This window comes from Struthio camelus, chromosome 5, assembly GCF_040807025.1.
Source record: "Struthio camelus isolate bStrCam1 chromosome 5, bStrCam1.hap1, whole genome shotgun sequence".
Taxonomy (NCBI): Eukaryota; Metazoa; Chordata; class Aves; order Struthioniformes; family Struthionidae; genus Struthio; species Struthio camelus.
In genome coordinates this window covers 7,179,332-7,200,495 of record NC_090946.1, presented here as the reverse complement: position 1 = coordinate 7,200,495, position 21,164 = coordinate 7,179,332, and the positions used below count along the sequence as shown (strand labels likewise).

General features: G+C 44.1%; 1 protein-coding gene across 2 annotated transcripts in view; it reads left to right on the top strand.

Annotated features, from left to right (window-relative positions):
• Positions 1-20,444, top strand: part of LOC104139318 (acyl-CoA (8-3)-desaturase) — a 40,750-nt gene extending 20,306 nt beyond the window's left edge. Inside the window, exons 12-24 of one of the 2 annotated variants that reach the window (XM_068944433.1) lie at positions 1,167-5,392; positions 7,125-7,186; positions 10,735-10,845; positions 11,657-11,854; positions 12,257-12,358; positions 12,475-12,603; positions 14,086-14,146; positions 14,795-14,871; positions 15,745-15,842; positions 16,568-16,664; positions 17,312-17,391; positions 18,113-18,238; positions 18,435-20,438. In XM_068944433.1, coding sequence (XP_068800534.1) covers positions 7,166-7,186; positions 10,735-10,845; positions 11,657-11,854; positions 12,257-12,358; positions 12,475-12,603; positions 14,086-14,146; positions 14,795-14,871; positions 15,745-15,842; positions 16,568-16,664; positions 17,312-17,391; positions 18,113-18,238; positions 18,435-18,486 — 1,152 coding nt within the window. In that variant the 5' untranslated portion in view covers positions 1,167-5,392; positions 7,125-7,165 and the 3' untranslated portion in view covers positions 18,487-20,438. Of the gene's footprint in view, positions 1-1,166; positions 5,393-7,124; positions 7,187-7,741; positions 8,117-10,734; positions 10,846-11,656; positions 11,855-12,256; positions 12,359-12,474; positions 12,604-14,085; positions 14,147-14,794; positions 14,872-15,744; positions 15,843-16,567; positions 16,665-17,311; positions 17,392-18,112; positions 18,239-18,434 lie in introns of those variants that run through there. The other variant, XM_068944434.1, reaches the window with a different exon arrangement.
• Positions 20,445-21,164: the final 720 nt, after the last annotated feature.

The following is a 21,164-nucleotide window of genomic DNA, read 5'->3' as shown; positions in this document are numbered from 1 at the left end:
TTGAACTTCAGGAGGTTCCTCTGCGCCCAGCTCTCCAGCCTGTCCAGGTCCCTCTGAATGACAGCACAGTCTTCTGGCACGTCAGCCACTCCCCCAGTTCAGTATCATCAGCAAACTTGCTGAGGTTGCTGATTGGTTGCTAATTGGCAGAATTAATTATATTGCCCTTTTTTGCTCCCTCTCCTTTCCCTCAAATAAAAGTGAATAGAATGTTCCCCTAGAGTGAGGGGGTGTCTGGGATTTTGTAAGACAATTCTAAGTGTGCAACACACCCAATCTCAGTTGAGGTTGGTTGAATAATTGACCAATATTTTAATTTTCTGTTTCCCTTGGGAAAAACAGAAGTATCGTATGGGCTCATTACTAAAGGTGAGAGGTGGTGAATGCACATTGGTTACTCATATATATGGTCTGCAAAAGGTTTTTTTGATTGTTTGCTTTTCTAATTTACTTGCTTCTTTAGACTTTTTCTAAAATATGTTTCAATTGTTAATAAAACAACAACAGGAGACCTGATGATAAGAGCTGAAAGTACAATTTCAATTATGAAAGAGAATGTTAGCAGGTAAGTTGGTAACTGTCCAAAACAAGTGGAAGGAGCTCAGAGAGAATCTGAGTAGAACTCAAGAACTTCAGTTTTATCTTAGTCTTAAATTTGGGCTGCCTATACAGCTGCTGCTGTATAGGAAAAAGAGAAAGAAAGAGTGCAGTAGCATTTACATACAGAATGCCCTTCTCTTTTTCTGGATGATATATTCAGTTATTGTGGAAAGCTGCCACAAGTTTCTCTGTAATTTGCTTTGGGGGTGTGTGTGATTCCAGGTTTCTCTGTATTCTCCCTGCCACTGTCATTGGTCCGTGGCAATATAACTTCTAAATGTTATATTGTCTCTCTGCTGACTTTGTATTGGCCTATAATAAAAGACATATTTCACTTGCTCCATAATGTAATTTGAGATTGCTTTTGTAATTGCAATGATTTTGTTGTTGCTAAAACATAGGAGTTGCTAGACTGTATCTTGGGCCTTTTCGAAATACTACCTTCAGCACAACAGCAACTTCTGAAGATTAGGAAAGGGAGAAATTATGGCTGTAAACCACATTTTTGAAAGCCCAGAACTGTGACATTAAGAGTGACAATATATTAATTCCTCTCTCCCCGCCAGACTGGCAGTATGCAGTGGAAATCAGCTGAGAATATCCCAGGTACTCTTGCCGTGTGAGCTGGATGGTGAGAACCCAGTTTAGCAATGCTGTGACGTAGGGTTATCTGGAAGAGCCAAGAATCTCCACGGGGTCTGAGCCCCTCCGTCTGACCCCCTTGCGTACAGAGGACAGCGTTACATGTGTCCTTTGAAATAACCAGCGTAACTCATGTCCAGTGGTAAGTGCAAGTGTAGTGCCAGGCTCATGGGCAAGAGAATAAAAGGGTTCAAATTCTATCGCAGGATAGTAATCCATAGGGGATAAACTATGGCCTACCTAAAATTGAATCGCCCATCTCATTGCATTGGCCACAGAGTTTAAAGCACCTGGCCCCTTAACTTAGGCACTCCAGTTAGAGGCTTAAGGTTAGGTCTAGATGTAAATGTTTGGCCTGGGAGGGAAAACGTAGGCTAATTCTCTTTGCTGTCCTGAAACAAAGTAATAGTCAGGGGAGGAGGAGAGGAAGAGGGGGATTGGTAGATTAGGAAATCACTCAAAGACTGTAAAGATAAGGTGATCTGGGCATGACCTTAAGTCTATGTTTTCAATTTTTCAGATGACTGGCTTTGACATATTTTAACTGTTTCCAGGTTTTCAGGTGTCTCAGTTTGCAGAACAGCTATACTGGGAAAAGGAACAAGATAACACAAAGCAAAGTTTACCTAGATTGATAAAGCTTTCAGTTGCTGAAATTCCTGCATGTTGTTTAATACAGGAGGAATGCTTCCTGTGGTACTAGGTGATCAGGCACTTTAGTTTTATTTCATGTGTAGATTGGAGTAGAGGTGGTGTGTGATCCTTTATTGTGTCTTGCCTTTCGGTGCTCTACTGCAGTTGCGATGCACACCAGCAGCCGCCTTGCTAAGTTTGAGGTGCGAGGAACAAGGCTGATGAGAGAAATCACAGCCCCATTGGTGTTACAAAATCTGCGCTGTGGTTTATTGTGCAGAATCTTTAAGCATGTGAGCACACGCTTCTCCCAAAACTTCTCATACCCAGCATCTTTTTCAGATTATCTTTTCCTTTTTGTCCTGTTAGTAGTATTAGAAGTTATTCCATGTTACTGTACCCCCAGGAACCAGACTGTTAGAGGAATGCCAGTTTCCTTTGCTGTGTAGCCTGAGTTGGAGAGAAATTTGAAAAATACATCAGACTGAGTATCCAGTGAGCTGTTCTTCCCTAGTTGCAGCGTATAGCAATGGTTCCCGCAAACCACCATCCCACAAAGAATATAAATAAGAGTCCAAGTCCCTCTTTTCCCTTACCCAGTAAGGTAACCTAGTCATTACCCTGTCCTTGCGACAGTATTCATAGTTTAGCTCAGATGGGTTGTAAATGTGTTTTGAATTTCCATGGCTCTGGGAAGCCTCTCCTCCACCTCGAGGCTCTCATCTGCCCTGTTCAGACATGTAGGGCTGCATATTTAGTGCCTCTTCAGCACTGTATAGGAACTTCTGGTCTGATTTAGGTAGAAGTATGACAAAAATGTGGTAACTGGTGATCTGGTGCTTTGAAAAGCAATCTGGAGTGCAGCAAATGGGAATAATGTAGGGTTTTTTTAAGGAGTTTAAGAAGTTAAAAGAGAAGACAAGTTAGGGGGAGAATGCTTCCATCTATTTCCATAACTTCTGCCAGGGGTTGAGGCACGCTCCCTGTGATCATGGGTGCAGCTATCACCAGAATAGGACATCATCAGTTTTACTAGCCAAAAGGGTGTAGCATGCTATGACAGAAAAGAGATTATATCATTTTTCTATTCGACAGATATGTTTGTGCTGCAAATCTTGAGTCATACACTGATGCTTTTTAGGGGGCAGTAGATAAGATCTGTTATTATGAAAGCACATGTTGCAACAGATGAAAATGCAAGGATACAGTACTGCCAGTGCCACCCATCCAGTCATACCGTATTTTTTTTTATTCTGAACTTCTAGCTGTTCTGCACATTCTTTGTCTCTTTGCTGACCTCCACTGGGTCACATTATTTAACCTTTCAGAAATTTCCACAAAGTAGCTCTAACAAACTTTGCTGTGTCATTATCAGGAGGACCTCTCAACGTGGTGCTAGCTAACTGTGGAGCACACTAGTGGAGCAGTGGGGAACATCTGGAAGGAATACAACCAGCATCAGCTCTGCCACATCATTTACTCCACTGAAACGTATTTAACAGAGGCTTGCTCACTTGGGTCTTTTCTAGGCTAGTGTTCAGGGCCGTGAACGAGGTGCAAGGAAGAATTTCTAAAAACTTGCTAAAGATCCTTGCCAGCAGAGGCTTATTGCTTCAAGGATGTGCTTCCTCTGTGTGGCTTTAGAGGAGGTGTTTTGATCTTTCATTCACAGAAGTAGTGGGGGAGCTGATGGTCATTAACTAGCCCCAGGATGCAAAAATAGTTATGGGATTTTGAACTGGAGGGAAACAAGGAACAGCTTGCTTAAGATTCATTTTCTTATGGATATGGTATGAGATCTGTAAGGATTTTCATGTTCTTCAAGTAACCAGCTTTTGTGAAAGCTATGAAGAGTGTAAGAGATGTTTTGTTCTACTTTTACCCGAGCCCATTGCTGTTTATATTTGCCAGCTTGATCACTGAACAATGAAAGCTAAAAAGCACAGAACAGTTAGAAGCTGTCTAGGAGGTGACGGGCATAATTTTTGGTGAATTGCCAATGACGAGGCCGATTCTGTGAAGACTTCAATCTGAGAAGCACTCAGCAGGAAAAGTTAAGTGATTCTTTATTTCTTTGCAGAGATTCATTCTGAGCATCAATCATGAGGCAGTTATTTAGGTAGCTTATTGGCATTCTCCTAAGACTTAGAAACACCTGGAAGATAATGGTTGCACATCTGTTATGCAGCAGAAGTCCTAGATGCTTAAGTAGCTTAGCTGATAAGGCAGATCTTGCTGAATCACTTAATAACAGGAAAAAATTTCTGCTCATTTATGTGCTGTACAACCACCAGGCTTTTAAGAGGCTCCTGGCCTGAGATACTATCTCCTTCCCATTTAAAAATACCCCAAAACCATTGCAGTGTTTTCAGAGATTCCTGTTTATGGAGATGTTGGGGTCTATTTTGTGGCTGGCTGCTCTGATTACACCCTTTCAACAACTTGTGTCGTTGAAATTAATAATATCTTTTGTTACTGAAACTCTTAACACTGGCCACAACTGTGACGGAAAAGGAACGCATTAGAAAGATATTACTGTGTTATAACAGAAGATGCAGCCTGAATTGATGTTATGGTAGTTCAAAATAGCAAAAATAGAAAGCCACAGTGGTTCTGATATGTTGGTTATCAGGCAAATCAATAATGTGTCTTCTTTCTGCCTCTGATAAATATTTTGAATTGTAGTAAATGGCAAGAAAGTTGCACGTATATTGGCAGTTGCCTCACCTGCCAGGGTGAAAGAATAAGCCTATGCCATAAAATAGCGTACTAGCAGATAGGGACATGTTTGGTCTAAAGTGTGGCGCTACTCATCCCCAATCCTGTAGGATTACTCATTAGCGCATTTTCTGAGTGTGGAAACTGGTGATGGAGTCCATCAATATCCAGGTTGCACTTCATTTGGAAACATTAAACTCCAGCTTTTCAGCATTTGTGCAGGCAAAAGGAGTCTACAATAATGCTATTTAGTATCGTGGCCTCTAAAACTTTTTGAAACAAATACCATCTTCCATTCTGTCTTCCAAACGCACACAGCATTCATAACTGAATGTGATCCCACCTTGTCTGGTTTCCCAAGTCATGGCAGAAGAGGATAGATAGTGATGCTCCTGAGATTTATTGATGATCCTGCTATCAGTGGAGAGAAAGTTCCTGTCCAAACCTGAACATGCTTGGTCTCCCCAGACACCTCTTTGGTGCCGTTTGTCTTGTTAATGTTTCTCTGGTGTTCAAGAACTGCCATGTGGTCCATGGCTCGCGGAAAGGGAACTAACATTCCTCCTCGGAGCCAGCAAATACGTTAAGCACTTATAAGGTGCTACAGCACAGTTTGGAAAATCAGTGTTCTGATTTTAACCTGCATACAAGGTCCATTTAACCCCACTCAAAATCTACTTTTTCTTTCAGGCTTCGTGAAAGAAAGCACCGTGCCACAGGTTCGGTTCACATCACCCCAACGCAAGGAAGGGAAGGATGGATTAGAGAGCACAAAAATGTGGGCTATATAAGGGAACAAGTGGGTATCAGGTAGATGTATTCTCAAGTCATAATCTGAAGTTTCTGTTTTCAGTAAATGAGATCTTTTATTATGAAAGGACAGATTGCAAAATGTGAAAACAGAGACCTGCAATACTGGAAATGCATACATTCAGCTTCGGGGGGGGGGGGGAGGTTCCAGTTTAAAAAAAAAAAAAAAAAAAGAGTAGTTGGCAACTTCATGTGATAGACAGCTATGGTTCAGATAAATGAATTGTTATCAAACATATCATTCCATTGCAAACAGCAGTCAATTGATACAATAGCAATTATTATTATCAGCATTTCTATCAGAGTAATGTCTACAGTTTGGAGCCTCTGTCATGAACGGTGCACTGACCACACAACAGTGAGTTCCTTCTCTGAATGGGCTGTGCGTGGCTCATTCTTGAGTAATTAAAGATTCGGTTGTCCAAAGGTTTGGCATTCATCCGTGAAAGAACTTAATTGCCTGGCTGCCGTTTTGGGTGCTTAAGGACACTTTTCAAAATCTAAAGCTCCAGTGACGCTGTTACCTATCTCCTGAAATATCCAGGTTGCCAGGGCTGCTTAATACTTCTACATTAAGTTCCCAAACACCAGTTGTGGTGTGGAAGCTAATTTAACTTTGCAGGGAGCTTTGGAGTCAGAAAAAGCAGCTAAGGAGGTATGAAATTAGGACAAGGTGGACTGAGTTCTACCTCCTTCTCTGGGGAATACTCAGTAGTGAGGATTCAGTGTAGGAGGGAAGCTAAAAGAAACAAGTTCTGCTGTGCCCCTAAGTCGTATCCACTGCATCAGTACACACCTGATCTCAAATGTAACAAAAATAAGGTCTGTAAAAAGTACTGAGAGTGACTGTGTGGGATGGCAAAGCCCAGGAACAAGAAGGAAAACCAGCTTTTTGACTCCCTACTGTGGGAAGTCTCACTGCAAGATGGCTACATGCCAAAGGGCAATAAAAAGCACGCGAAGTTCGTGTCTGAAGAAGTGCTTGAAGAAGCAGATGTGAAAGGAGGGTCAAATACTAAATCAGCACAAACGAAGCTGTAAATAACTGACTGTGGTTAAGAAGGACTCACGTACGTTAACACGAGAGTAACTGTTTTGCAAGATAAGCACTAAGTTGTATCAAACCTATAAGGAGCTTGGCTGTTGCAATATGTATGAACTAATTAACTCTGTTATATAAATCATAAGAGTGCGCAAATAAACTGAGGCTTGTGATCATCATAGGATGAGCATGTCTCCCCTTGTCTCCGACACCCTACTGTGAAAGGGGAGAAGCAAAGAAACAGGTCAAGGAGGACAAGTATAAAGCCTATTTCTAAAGCATCTTATTTCATTGGCTGTCGTTCAGAATTGGCTTGAGTAATGGGCTTTTGTGTCTTTCCACACCTCCCTTTAAAGCAGAAAAGTCATAAACACCTCTTTAAACTGTTCTAACTATATGGGGTTCCTCGTGGTTCTTTGGATCAACATTTCTAAAAATAAACGTAGACTGCAGAATTACTGTCGAGAGAGCGCTTTGCTAGCCCAAGCAGACTCAAAAGCAAATGAACACTGGGGAAAACTGTGCAAAGTAGAGACGAGAGAGATGTTACAAACGTATAGGAAATAATGCAAATGGAATATTACAAACTATTGAAAGATAGTAGTAACTGAAACATTAATTTAAGGTTTGATCAAATGCTTTAGAAAACTCTGTCCTAGTTGTGTTCTCCTCCATCCAGATTGATACTGATGCAGACTTTAATATGGACTTTTGTATGGAATGAAGAAATCATTGAATCAGGTGTGTTGTATATTATTTTCAAGACTTTATGGTCTATCTTTAAGCTAAAAGAAAGTCAGGTGGCTATTATGACTGCTTTAGAAGGATAGAAAATAGCTGAACCAAGTGCTATTTTGTAACTAATATTCATTTCCAGAAGTTAATAGTTCTATTCCCCCCCCCCAAAATCAATAGTTTACTTAGCAATTTTGCAAGCAAGAAAGAGGGGGCGGGAGAACAAAAGCACTTATGCTGGTAGCATGTTATCTATTGTAACATTTTGTGCGCGCCATCCCAGGCGTAGCCCAGGGATGGGAGAAGAGTCTTTCGCACTGTAGCAGCAGCGTGGAAGTCGTCTCCTCCCTGCCCTGTTCCTGCTGGGAGCGCTGGAAAACTGGAAATGCAAAAAAAAAAAAAAAAAAAAAAAAGAAAGGGGGTTGCTCAGCAGGTTCCCAAACCCAATACTGACTTCTTAGGGCCGTGGGCATGGCTTTGCCGTCAGGCGTAACTTGCGCTTTCCCGTCGGATCCAGACGGAGCTGCAAGGGGCGGGGGGTGCCGGCTCGCCGATTCAACCAGGGGGTTGAAGCGCGTTTTAGGCTAAGGCTTCCCTGCTCCCGCGGCTCCGGCGAAAAGCCGGGAGGAGCAAACGCGGGCGCTGGCTGGCCGCAAGGAGGAAGGAAGGGAGGGAGGGAGGATCCTAAAGGCCGGGCCGAGCGCGGAGCGCCGGGATCGGCAGCGGGGATGGTGCCGCTGCCGGGCAGCGCCGAGCGGGCCGGGAGCCCCGCGGCGCTTCACCTGGGCGGAGATCGGGCTGCGCACGGGCCGGGGGCCGGAGCCGCAGGAGCGCTGGCTGGTGATCGACAGGAAGGTGTACGACATCAGCCGCTTCTGCCGGCGGCACCCGGGAGGCGCCCGCCTCCTGGTCAGCCACGCCGGGCAGGACGCCACGGTGAGGGGCGCGCCGGGCCCCCGGGGGGGGGGGTGGTGGTGGTGCGCTGCTCAAGTGTTGGGGATTCCCTCTCTCCCAGTATCGCTCTTGCAGGTACTGTAGCGACTTCAGTGGGTGCCTACAGCGAGGGTAGCAGGGGGATGCTGCCACACATGTACAGCAACGGCCCTTTGGTAGCTGCAGCGGTCGCTCCCAGAAACATACCTTTAAGAAAGGTATCGCTCGTCGTGTGCCACGCCACATCACGTAGGGAGGGCAAAGACAGCCTGCTTTCACAAGCAGTTTTTCCAGAAAAGTTTTTGTAGTTATTGCATATTGGCCTTCTGGCCCTCGGGGTGAGCAAAATTGTTTGAAAGAATTACGTCGATAGCAAGTGTCCAACTGCTGGCGTGTCACTCCATGGGTGAGAAGACTTCCGTTCACCACCTTTCCTATTTGACTGCTATTTTTTGTCCCTACTAAGCTGTGGGGACATGCCACACCGTTTGGCATATTCCCTGGAGTTCTTGCCTTCTGATACATGTGGAAAGTGTGAAAATAGGAGTAAATCAGCTTCTGTACAAATAAATCAGTATGTGAAAAGCGTCGTTTGCTTCCTTGCTCTGTCTTTTGAAAAACAACCCAAGGCCAATAGTTCCCTGATCCTCCTTAGATAGGGGATGTTTGATGCTCACAGAAGTGAAAACAATTTTCAGTCCACTAAATTTAAATTTCAAATGCTATAGCTTGCTTTCCATATTTTCCATCATTCATTTGCTTTCTTTACTGCAGTCAGCTTTCTTTCATTTAGTACGGTCAAATTTCTTTCATCTGAGGATGCTGGAATACTCGACAATGCATAAACTTGGAAAGTACAGATATTTTATTTCTGGGATCTGAGATGGCTCTTACAGGTTGCTGCCATGACCAGATCATTAAGCCTTGCCAGACTTCAGCCAGTTTCATGCGACACCAGCTCAAATATCTTCACACTTGTGCACATTTAGAGACTATGCACCAGAGTAGAAAAATGCCTGGTTATTTTCCCACCTTTTGTTTTTTAAGCACGCATCGTGAAACTGCAGCTCAAGGGCTGTAAGTGAAATTAATAGGAAGGGTTTTTACTTTTTAACTTTGCTCCGGAGATGCTGAAGAGCAAGTAAAGCTCCATCAACTCAGCACTCTTGGATAACAACAGCCTCATCACATCTGACCAGGAACAGTATTCAGAATGTGGTTTTGTTCCAAGGCTAATTGATACATGTGATGTTGGAGTATCTTGCTCTATCTTGAACTCTGCTTACTTGCCAGCTATGAATCTTGGCCTCAGAAAAACCTTTTGAGAGAGAGAGAGAGAGAAAAGGTGGGATATTCACTACAGGTACGTCTACAATGCAGGGTGGCGTAATACAGCACGGAGGAAGCCGTCTGATTTCAGTTATCTTAGAGGCTGGCACTAGTCGACCTCTTGCAGAAGCAGGAAAAATTAGCGTATGTGTATTTCTGTGCTCTCCTGTGTAGCCTGATTATGTGCGATACCTGAACTAGCTTGTTTAGAGCGAACTCAGTGACAGCTACATGGAGCTGCAGGGTGAACATACCCAGGACCCTGGAGTCTCATCTGCAGCATATCCAAGCACGTCTTCTTGTTTCCTTCAGGGCTTCAGCTGCCCCCTCCATACGCTCTCAGGGCGTTTCCTCTTCCCCTGTCTTTCTGTATCCTGCCCTTTTGTCCTTGACCCTGCCTGGAGGCTATCGCACCATCGCTGTTTAGTGCTCTTTGTGGTAGATCAGCGGCACCTAACCAGACCTGTGAATATGAACTGGATCCTTGCATTCACTTCCTTTTGTATAACGCCAAGGACTAGAGAAAACAGAAGGTTTCCCTGCATCACGTGGTCCTTGGTGAAATCCTTCCTGCGTGGAGTTCTCTACCCAGAGATAGGGATATTGTTCTGCTTCCTCTCCTAGGGCAGGCTTCTCGATGCTGTCACCTATCCTCCTCCTCCTTCAGAACTTGTATCGCTTCTTGCAGTGTCGTTTCCCTTCTTTATGTATAGCCGGAGTATGACAAAAGTCTTGATGCTCTTGCATGATTACATTGGGAAATGTGTGAGTGCAGCCTCTGGGAAGGATATATTTCTGCAAGGTTAAAATTCCTCCCGGTCTGTCAATAAGAAGAACTGCATTTTCCTTTTAAGCAGTCAGATTTAAAAGGCAACATTCTCTTTTGACAAATTGCACAGCAAACAAGATTCTGGTCTGCTGGTCTGAGCACCTGAAAGTCAAAGGAGACAGAAGAGTTACTAAAACTGGGTGGGAAAGGGAAGAAAGGCAAGGAAACTAAGCTGCGCTTTAGGCGTTCATTCAACCCTGCGTTATGGCACCTGTATACCCATAATAACTGCAGTAGTGGAAGTCGGACCTCTTCTGTTTGTCAGCTGAAATAAGGTCTCACTTAAGGAGAGGGGAGGACAAAGACAAGAATAAAAAGGTCAGCAAAAGCTTGACGAGGTGGAAAGGTAAGCCAGCTATCTCTGCCGCTGTGGCTCCTCCCTAGCGTTAGTGTGCGCAGCGGATGGAGGTTAGTAACAGTGCTGCTTTTTCTAATCTCTTCCTTTACTCTCGTACGTTTGCAGGATGCCTTTGTAGCATTCCATGTTGACAAGCTGCTCGTGAGCAAGTACTTGAAGTCACTGCAGATTGGGGAGCTGGCACCAGAGGAACCCAGTGTTGAGCCCGCTAAGAACGTAAGTCTATCCCCATCAGTCAAACCAAAAGTAGATTAAAGCGGAATATTCTGACGTTAGACCTTGTTCTTCTGTATCAGCATACCTCCTGCAACAGTGGGATCTAATTTTTTTTCCACTATTTTTTTGTGCTACTGCCTAGGAATAATAAATGAATATTAGTCTGAATCCATGTTTACGTGGTTTAGAATGAGACTCCTGAAGATGGAGTTTTCCTTATCACAGCAACCTTAGCAAAATAACAGAGCCTTGCTTTGCTCTCACGAATATCACAGCTATCGCCTTTTCTTCTTTCCCCTGCTTTGAGAAAGAGCTAACCAAATATTCAGAAATTCTCTCCATCTGATAGTCAGTTTTCAAACCCTACTACTCCCTTCTATTGTAGATATCTGTAGGGGGAGGATGCAGGCAGAGTGTATTAGCCATAAAATAAGCCTAGTTTCACAGGCTGTATTGGCACTGCCCTTTTGTAGGGCCCTCTATAGCAGTCTCAAAGTCCAGTTCCTTAATCATCCACAGAAGCACTGTTGATGGCATTGTGGGAGTCATCAATCTGATATGTCAAAGAAAAACCTCACAAGAGAGGCACAGATGGGATAGGAGCGGTCTTGGTGTGCAAACGTTCCTTGGTCTGTATGGACCTCACTGCTTCCCTCTGTCCAAGACTCTCTTTTTCCCACTCCCCCTAGCCTGCCCCAACTTTTCCTTTGCCTAGTTGCCTACTGCAATTGCAGCATGTTGAAAAGGGCCTTGAGACTGCAGTGCCATGCCCTAGGAGCAAGGGATGTTCTAACACTGGTGCTTCTCACAGAAAATGCTGGTGGAAGACTTCCGTGAATTGCGTGCCACTGTTGAGAAGATGGGACTTCTGAAGCCAAACCGACTCTTCTTCTTCCTGCACCTCACTCACATCCTCCTGCTGGATGCTGCTGCTTGGCTCATTCTCTTCTACTTTGGGACATCGTTAATACCCTTTATTGTCTCTCTGGCGGCACTGACCATTTCGCAGGTAAGCTACCAAGCCCATAGCATATATGCAAAGAATTGCATGGACTGTCATACATATAATAGTATTGCAGTTTCATAGTCCTCCGTTTCCTCACCTGGCATAGTTCTCCTCTTCAGTTGTTAGAAAACACAGTTTGCGTGGCATGTGTTTACAGAAAGTGCAAATAAGAAAGTTTGCATGTGGGGAGTTCTCGGTATGCTTAATCTGTGACTCCCTCCTGCAAGAGATATTTTAGGGGAACCCTCAAGAATGTCAAGCCTTCGTAGCTCCTATCTGCTTGCGGTGTTGGAGAAGTAGCTGAGAAGTAAATCTTGATAAATCAAAGCAAAGGATGGGTATGGCACTGTCCTGATTGTGATTCCTCTTTTTCCTGCTCTCAGTGGTTCCTTTTTCCTCTTCCAGGTCCAGGCTTCTTGGTTACAGCATGATTTAGGTCATCTTTCAGTCTTCAGGAAGACCAAGTGGAACCACTTGCTGCATAAGTTTGTGATGTGCCATTTGATTGTAAGTACCCGACTCTGGAAACGCCTATTAGATTTGATGTCCTTACTGCAAAAGTGCATGTTTTAACTGGCTCTGAGATCATCGTACTCTTCATACTTTGTTTTTCACTTTAACAGGGGGCCTCAGCCAAATGGTGGACTCTTCTGCACTCCCAGCATCATGCCAAGCCCAACTGCTTCCAGAAAGATCCTGACATTGATATGCACCCTTTCTTGTTTACTTTGGGGAAAAAATTCTCTGTGGAGGTCAGCGTGTGTGTATGTGTGTGTGTTCATGCCCATGTGCTAGGAAATGGGAAGAACCCGCTAGTCAACAAGAAGCACATTAGAACATAAAGATCTAAAACTAAGATGTGATGACAGTTTCTGAAAAAAAATTACTTTCATTTCTGTGTCCATTTTCTTCAGTCTTCAGGAGCAGGTCATAGTTTACAGTAAGTTCCTTTAAAGGTTGCTTAGACAGTTGACGAGTAGTTGTAAATAAATTAGATGTGATTTATGTGTTTTACGTGCTGTGGAAGCCCCACCACGAAAAGGACTATTAACGATTATAGCAATCTAATGACCTATTGGATTTCATAACAACACGCTAATTAATGATTCTTAGATAACCTGTAAGCCTTATTGCTTCATACTAATGCCTGAGGCTCAGAGGTATAGACTGCTTCTGCATGTTTGTGCTTTCTAGGAGAAGGCAGAAGCCTTATCGCAAAAGGCAGCCAGTAACAGCAGGGCTGAGGAACCAAGGGCTGTTCACGTAGCTCTGTAGAACTGTTTATTGGCAGGTCCCTTTCATGGGCAGAGGTCATGCAACAGCATAGGACATTCTCAGCTTGTACAACTAGACCACCACCAGGAGCGCCAGCCTGAGGCAACGCTGTATCCCTTTTGTTGCCCAACTCCATCAATTTTTGAGGCTCTGTCAGCATAGCTATAACAGTTAGGGGTGAAATGTCTTTCTCCTCATAAGTCTTTTGCCAGCGTGAAGCTGTCAGCGTAAGTATACGGAATCAGAGAATGAAGTAGAAAAAGAAAACAGAGGAAGTACTTATGGCTATTTTTGACCAGTAATATAACTGAAATATCTTGAAATATCTAAGATTGCACCAAATGAATTATGAATGTAATAGGAATAGGAATACAAAAACAAGGAAATTCAACAGTTAAAATTCACCTCTACCCACCCTCAAAATTATTTTTATCACAACCCTTGTACGCTTAGAGATCACACCATCTTTTAATGGATGAAAGCTTCTGGTATAACTTTTGCTTCGTTATTCCCTTCCAGTGCAGATAATGGTGGTATCTGTGACAGCAGTTTGCTTCCTGCCAATTTAGCTTTTTCTTACAGGCTATATTACCTCTCTTTTGTTTTGTCATGAGTATATCTAGATCTACCTTGTAGCAATTACTTACTTATTTCACTTATTTTCCCTTACTGGAGAAAGGCTTCTGGTTTGCTTAATTATTTGTAGCTGAAGAACTTTACAAGTTGTAAGGCATTAAAGCTGTTCACTGGATTGAAGATTTCCCTTCCTTTTCCTTTTCTAAGGCATATTATGTATGTAAGCTAATAGGACAGGTACACAAGAGGGAGACAGTAGTAATGAGGGTTGTAGGAACTATGCACAAAGAGTGCTTCTTGGGAGACAAGAACGGAAAACAGAAAGTTACCTGAATGGGTTGCTTAGTCTTCACTCAGCATTTTGTTGTTCTTTCTTTTCACAGCTTGGGATCAAAAAGAAAAAATACATGCCATACAATCATCAGCACAAATACTTCTTCATCAGTGAGTATCTCCATTCTCTTGTAATGCCATAAGAACCAATGGGGCTTGTAGATCCAAGCCACAGGACTTGAGTAGCACTAAGGTGCCTGTGTGGAAGAATATAATCATCAGCCCTGATCACTAGGTTCGTGCTTGTCCCCCTGCCTCTCCCTGACCTAGTGAAGCTTTATTCCTTTTCCAAACTAGCACAGTTTCAGCACAGGGGTGAAGAGACCTTGCCTCCTTACTTTGCAGAATTCTCCCTGCCCCTTTTTCATTTCACTCTTATTGAAGAGAAGCCTTGGCCATAGCTCCCCACGAGGAAACAGAAGACAACGTTACCTGTGACCACAGGTAATGTTAGCAGTAGCATCAGCAAGACTGTCATGCTAAAGAGCAGGAACCGTCCTCAATCTGGCTTTGGAGAACTTCTTGTGTCACCTTTGTTTTACTTCTGAGACCAGTAGGCTCCCAGGTCACTCACTGTTTCTCTGTTTTGAGGCATACTGATAGCTTCCAGAAACGTCTGTATAAGGCCATAGCCCTGAAACTTCTCAGACGTTCTCCATATTGAGCGACTGTTCGGGGATCCTTTGGTTGCAGTTTGCAGTGTGGTGTCTGTTATTCAGTTCATTATTATTAACAGTGATAACGGATTCTCCCTTACAGCTCTTCCTCCGCTCCTGTTTCCTACCTACTTCCACTGTCACACATTTTATATTGCATACACAAAAAGATACTGGGCGGTAAGTATTGCTGCTTGTGCAGCTAGGAGGGATTGGGTGTGGGCCTTCAACCTTTCTCCTGAACACGGAGCTTGCTTGTGTTCAGAACTCAGTCCCTGCTGTGTGATGTTGTATGCTTTTCAGTTACGCCTGATACTGCAGTCAGTTTGCTGAAATACTTCCAGTGGCTCTGCATGCTTTCTGCTAAACCCATTGCTGTGTTCCCCAGCTTGATGATAAAGGCACAAAAGTAAGCACCAGCCTTTTCGACTTGCGCTGCTTTGCCACATTCACAGAACCAACAAATGCCCTGTCTACTTCGTTGGTTTGGGAAGCAAACGCAGAAGGTCTGTAGTGGTCAGGAGCAGAAGGATGTGGATTTATGGGAACTTAAAAATCCTTGATTTGCAGGCAATCTGCATACACTTTACACTGAACTACATAGCTCCCTATGCTGGGCAGCCAAAATTAATGTTTCATTCTTCCTTCTCTTGAGTGCGTTATGAATGCAGGAAGAGAGAGCAACTTCCAGCCACAGGCAAAATGAGATATACAGTTGTCTGTTGCTCTAGCACTGTATTCACTGTGGAGACCTGGACAATGATTAGATATAAGTCTTTAACTCATGTTTCTGAATGCATGCCGTTTGCTAACAAATTAATCCACTTACTAGGAGTAAATGCTCAAATTCACCTCTAGTATAGGAAGTCATGAAAAGGCAGTCTTATTAGCCTGTGATAACTTGAGCTTATCTAGATTATGTAATTTAGCAAAAGCCTACAGAAGCTGAAGGCAGCAAATTTTCTCATTCTTCTGACATGAGGCTCAGGAAAAGATTTAAGTGAATGTAATTTCTAAAGATTTTTTTTTTCTTGTTGTCTCTGATTTTGGTAGGACCTGGCCTGGATGCTGACCTTCTATATCAGATTCTTTTTTACTTATGGATCATTATTAGGAATAAAGAGTCTCCTAGCATATTATTTTATATTCAGGTAATATCTCTTTAGAAGGTCCTTCCGCCTTCCCCTGTATATTCTTATCATCTGTGTGTGCATGCCTTTCTTTGCCTTTTGTTTATTCTTTCACCTTTTCTTTGACCGTCTCACTTTCTGCTGAATGGTATAATTTCCTAAAATTAAACTGAAACTCCTCTGCTTGATCACTAGTCCAAGTTTGGAGTCAGCTCGTTGGCTGCAGCAGCGGAGAGGTTTTGCTGGATGCTGACCAAATTGGAGAATACATAATTTACATAATGTTCAGCGCTTTGGATAGTGGATCTACTACCGATTAGAGAAAGAGAATATTTAACAGAAATAGCTTAGCGTGGGCTTGCAAATGTTTTAGCCAGCAGTCTGAAATGCATGTATACACTTCATTTAGTTCACATATTTTACTGATTCTAATCAGTTTGGTCCTTGGTGCAGGTAGAACAAGATGAATACTATCCTGCATCAATTTCATAACAAAACTTTGTAAATAATCAAGAGTTCCATAAGAAAGTGCTAAATAGTAGGGAGCAGTAATAGCCATCGTGCCAGTGTGATGAATGTGTGGGAGAAGCCTGCCCCATCTGGCGGGCTGTTTTCTTGGAGTTGTTGGATTAGCGAGGCAGGTGTTAGCCATGTATTTGTAAGTCTGAGTACAGTGTCATGTCAATGGCTCATCTTTGGGCTTATTTATCTGGTTTTGAATCCTGGCCTCTTGTCTAACTGCACAGGATGCTGGAGAGCAGCTGGTTTGTCTGGGTTTCACAAATGAACCATATCCCAATGGATATATATTATGATAAGAATTTGGATTGGGTGTCTACCCAGGTAAGATATTTTCCTTTCCTAAGATTTGTGGCTGTTTGAGTGTGAATTCTAGGTGCAATGCAGCAAGTCCTGCATTGCATAAAGGGTGAAAAACCTGTTGGTGCCTGGGAAGTGAAGAGTAATGGAATAATAGGATTCAGTTGTGATAACAGGGAAGGAGGAGCTAGGTCCCAACTCTCCTTCCTAAATATATACACGTCCCTGGTTGTCACACCATTCTGTCTGGGCCATTTTCCCATGTCCAGAAATGGAAGTTGGCGGCCTGCTCTGGCTGAGTTCCTTCACGCCAGTAGAATGCCGCCTCTTTCCTCACTGGAGTCCAGCAGTAAAGCACGATCATCACAGAAGCTGCCTAGCATCTCTGCTCTGTCTGCAGACATAGGTCCATGAAGACCCAGGAGAAACTTTTGACTCTGTCTGTTCCTGTATGCTCACAAGAACACAGAGCCAATTCCTTTGCCAGTCTGCGTACCACCGCTGGTCCACATCACTGAAGGAGAATGTTGATCCTTGCCTTGAGGTGACTCAGCTTAGGCTAGAAAAAAGCAATGGAACAGGGTGGCACAACATATTATGCTCTTTAGAGAAATGAGAAAGGCTGCAGACACCAGTCTGTACTCATTTTGCTTTCCTTTCCCCTCCTCCAGCTCCAGGCAACATGTAATGTTGAGCAATCCCTGTTCAATGACTGGTTCACTGGGCATCTGAACTTCCAGATTGAACATCAGTGAGTACAGCCCCTTAGAGAAAGTTTTTTTTCCTCTTGTTTTTTTTTTACCCTATTCTTGCTGTGCATTCTACAGACAATGATTGGGGTACCAGTGGGTTTATAGCTTTTAGAAGGGTGAAATCTCTACAGAGCATAATAGTGTAATTCAAAACTTGCACTGGATCCGCAGGCAGACCAGAATAAGCAGCAGAAATCCAATATGGGCAGGGTCTATGAAAGCCTACAGGCAGCAGCAGGGTCTTTCCAAAGTGGTAGCCTTTAAATGTGAAAATGTCCGTGTCAAGGCACCTCCATTAATAGTCTGACATACTCATCCAAACCTATCTGTACTAACTGCTCATGCTGTTACTCCAGAGAGTGAGATATGCAGCTGAGGGATGGACTCCGTTCTTGTGCTGCTTAGCTATGGAGATGGTTACTTCTGGAGAAAGGTGGGGAAGCAGATTCTCCAAGCTGATGGCATAACTTAATTTGGAGAAATGCTGTTACACAGATGCAAGTGAAAAGAGTGGAAAATAAGGGAGGAGGAAAGCCAAAGAATCCTATGAGTACTTGTGCTAAAACCCCACCAAGGGGATAGAAGAGACAGGAGCAACTGAAAGCCCTGCTCAGTGTGGGCTGTGAGACTCCTGGGAAGTACTAATGAACATAAGAGCATCTGAAGGATAGTCTTTCTTATGGGGCACTGGCAGAGAATTTGCCTTTCTCCTCTTCGCAGCCTGTTCCCCACGATGCCAAGACACAACTACTGGAAGGTGGCTCCTCTGGTGAAGTCCTTGTGTGCCAAACATGGCATTGAGTACCAATGTAAGCCACTGCTCACCGCCTTTGCAGACATTGTGCAGTAAGTAGCAGTTAACACACTGGGAAAAGTACAGAAGGATGTAGGAGAGACCGGCTTCCTAAAGAATAAGAGTTGGCTTGTTCTTCTGTAGCATCTCAACACATAGAAACCCTCTTGTTTCCCTTTTGCCCACCAGCACTCCCCTAAACAGCTCCTCCTAATGTGGTCTCAAGTGCTCTTTCTCTCTCTTTCTCAGCTCTCTGAAGAATTCAGGACAGCTCTGGCTTGATGCCTACCTACACAAATAAGAAGGTAAGGCTTATGAAGAGGATGGTACCATTTGCAGCCTGCCATGCCTTTGCATCCCAAGCAAGCTGAGGAAGAGAGACCATGAGGGACTCTGGCAGAAAAAAAAAAGGATAAGAACTGGAAGAGGTGACTCCAAGAGATGTGAAGTTATCAGAATTGTCTGATCTGTTAAGATCTGTTAAGTCCATATAGGTCTAGCAGGAGCTGAATGGTTAGAACAGGGAGAAACAATCTCCTTTGGTTAATTGTGTCTGAGGAGTAAACATGGCTGAGAGCATTTCCGAGCCTGAGTACATGTTTGAACCAGATTATATTCGAAGTGTGCAGCTGCACACTTCGAACTTCATGTCAGAGTCCAATGCTCTGGGTTTGTTTTTTTTTTTTAATATTCCACATGTGGAGGGTTTAATGCTTAATAGGACGTGTACTTATTTGAATTATGTTGAAGTCGCACAGGATTTTGATTGAGCACAGTGTCCCAGCAGTGCACTGAAAGAACAGCATACGCCTAGCAGAGCACAGCAATTGCAATATCCAGTTGAATCCCAGCATCAGTCTCCTGACCGGTCTCTAGAATATCCTCGTTGTCGTGACACCGAGTGTGTCCAGTGGCCAGGAAGGAAAATGGGGGTTGAAAGCAGCTCAAGCCTGCTGCTCTCTTCAGAGTTCCTTTGTTCCTTGTTGGGTTTGTAGACTTCGTGTTGGGCTGAACCACGTATACGCTCCCCATCCTCGCCTGGCTGAGTTGTTTATAGCCAGGAGGTCTCCAGTGCCGAGTCTGTGTCCCATCCCTTATCACTTCAGGCCTGCACGTCTCTAAGTTGTACTCTGTGCCTTTGCTTCTCAAAGCCACTGCTGTCATCCTAGGCCTATATTTCAGCGTGTTGAGAGTCATCAATAGCTGCCTGTACCTAGAATGAGGTGTGTTTACACTTAGCTGATGTAGGCAGTTTGTCTAGAACAAAGGCATCTTGCAGTGTCCTTTGTTGTTGAGGTGATGCTAGCATCCTTGGCCAAAACTATGGTAAATCACTCCATCACTCTCCTGTGAGCCCTAAAGGGCGCAGAGTCTCTGCTTCTCTTGACAGCATTCCTCCCGTGTATGGGGGGGAGGGGAGGGTGGTCCTCGGATCTATCATCCTTCACAGATTGGCTCCAAGCTGTGGGATAAGTAAAGCAGCTAGCTTTCTTTGTGCCTTCTCCTTTGGAAGGCATTGTGGAGGAATTTTGGGAAAGGGGGCAGTAGTGAGATGGTAATAGGTGCAGTGAAATTTGAGTGCTACTAGTAGAAAGTATTCCGATGAGTTTTCTCTCGCCCAGACAAGTACATTGGTGGTGATTAGCCCTAAAGCTAAAAGGAATAGTGTTATCCTCTAGTGTACGTGAGTACTAAGGCCAAAAAGTAATGCAAGTGAGTTCCTGGAACTGAGCTCTCTCAGCCAAACGTGCCCCATTGGGTAGAATTTTCTAGTAAGAAATAATCCAACTTTCTTTGTTTCAGGGCTTCTTCACTGGGAGGGGGGGGTGGGAGGGTAAGGGCGTATTCTCTCCTGTTTGCTAAGGAAGCAGCACTGGAAGAGATATTGTGACCTAGTACCCAGCCATGCTTTGGTAGAGAAGCTTCTCTCTTGGTAGAGAAGCTTTGCTTAGTAGGACTGAGGGTGCCAGCACACTTCCAGGATACATGTTAACGAGCAGAAAACAAGCTCTCTGTATTCATTTCAAGTTGCTTGTCTTGGTTTCTGGGTGTGTATTTGTATGTATGTCTCTAGCTGAATACCCTCTGCAGTTATGTGTCTGAAACGTCAGCTAAGGAGTTGTCCTTGTAGGGGCTAGGCCCTGGAAACATGCATTTGGAAGCCCTAAAAGTGGCAGTGGTTGTAGAAATCTGTAAATAAGCCTTCTTTGAGAGGGGCTGATGATGGCAGGAGCATAATAAACATCTAAGCTAACATTTGAAAATGTTGAACCTAAGATTCTCTTCCCTAGTGTTGGAAACCAACCTTGGTTAGCTTGTGTTTGTTGTCGAAGATAGTCTACACATCAGCAAGGAGGTAGCTTTTGAAGAGCTGTATCGTCTTGCCCTCAGCTTTCCAGGTAACAGTGAAGGTAAGAGGCTAATAGTAGATCAGCTATGGTTCAACAAGGTCAGCATGACCAGTTCACCTGCTCCTGCGGCCCCTTTTTGGAAAAAGTCCTTCTCCCACAATTCGTTGCCAGCTTCTCCTCTCCAGTGTTGAGGCAGAGGCCAGCTGGAGAAAGATGCTCTTGCATGTCCTAAGGTGAGGGGGCGTTTGGAACAGTGACTGACTCTGCGGGAGGACCTTTCCGCTGGGATCTGCCTTGGTTGCCCTCCATCTCAGCATGGAGCGCTTGAGGCAACAAATGGGCAATTCCAGGGCCTGTGTGCTGTAGGCCACAGTGCTAGAAAAGGTCTGGAGCTGCATCTCAGACCCCAGAGACCCCTTTGACGGGACAGGTAAGCCCTGCAAAGCGCGAGGCCTGCTCTTGCTCCACCACGTCTCTGGAGAGGGCAGGGGATGCGAAAGCTTTTCTTCTCCTTGCCTCTTGGTTTTGCACCCCAGCAGAGTAGCTGGCGCTTTGTGGCAAAGACGCAGTGTGTGAGCGTGTTCCGGCGGGAAGAGTGCATGTCCTAGCTCTCTCGGGATGATCCTGA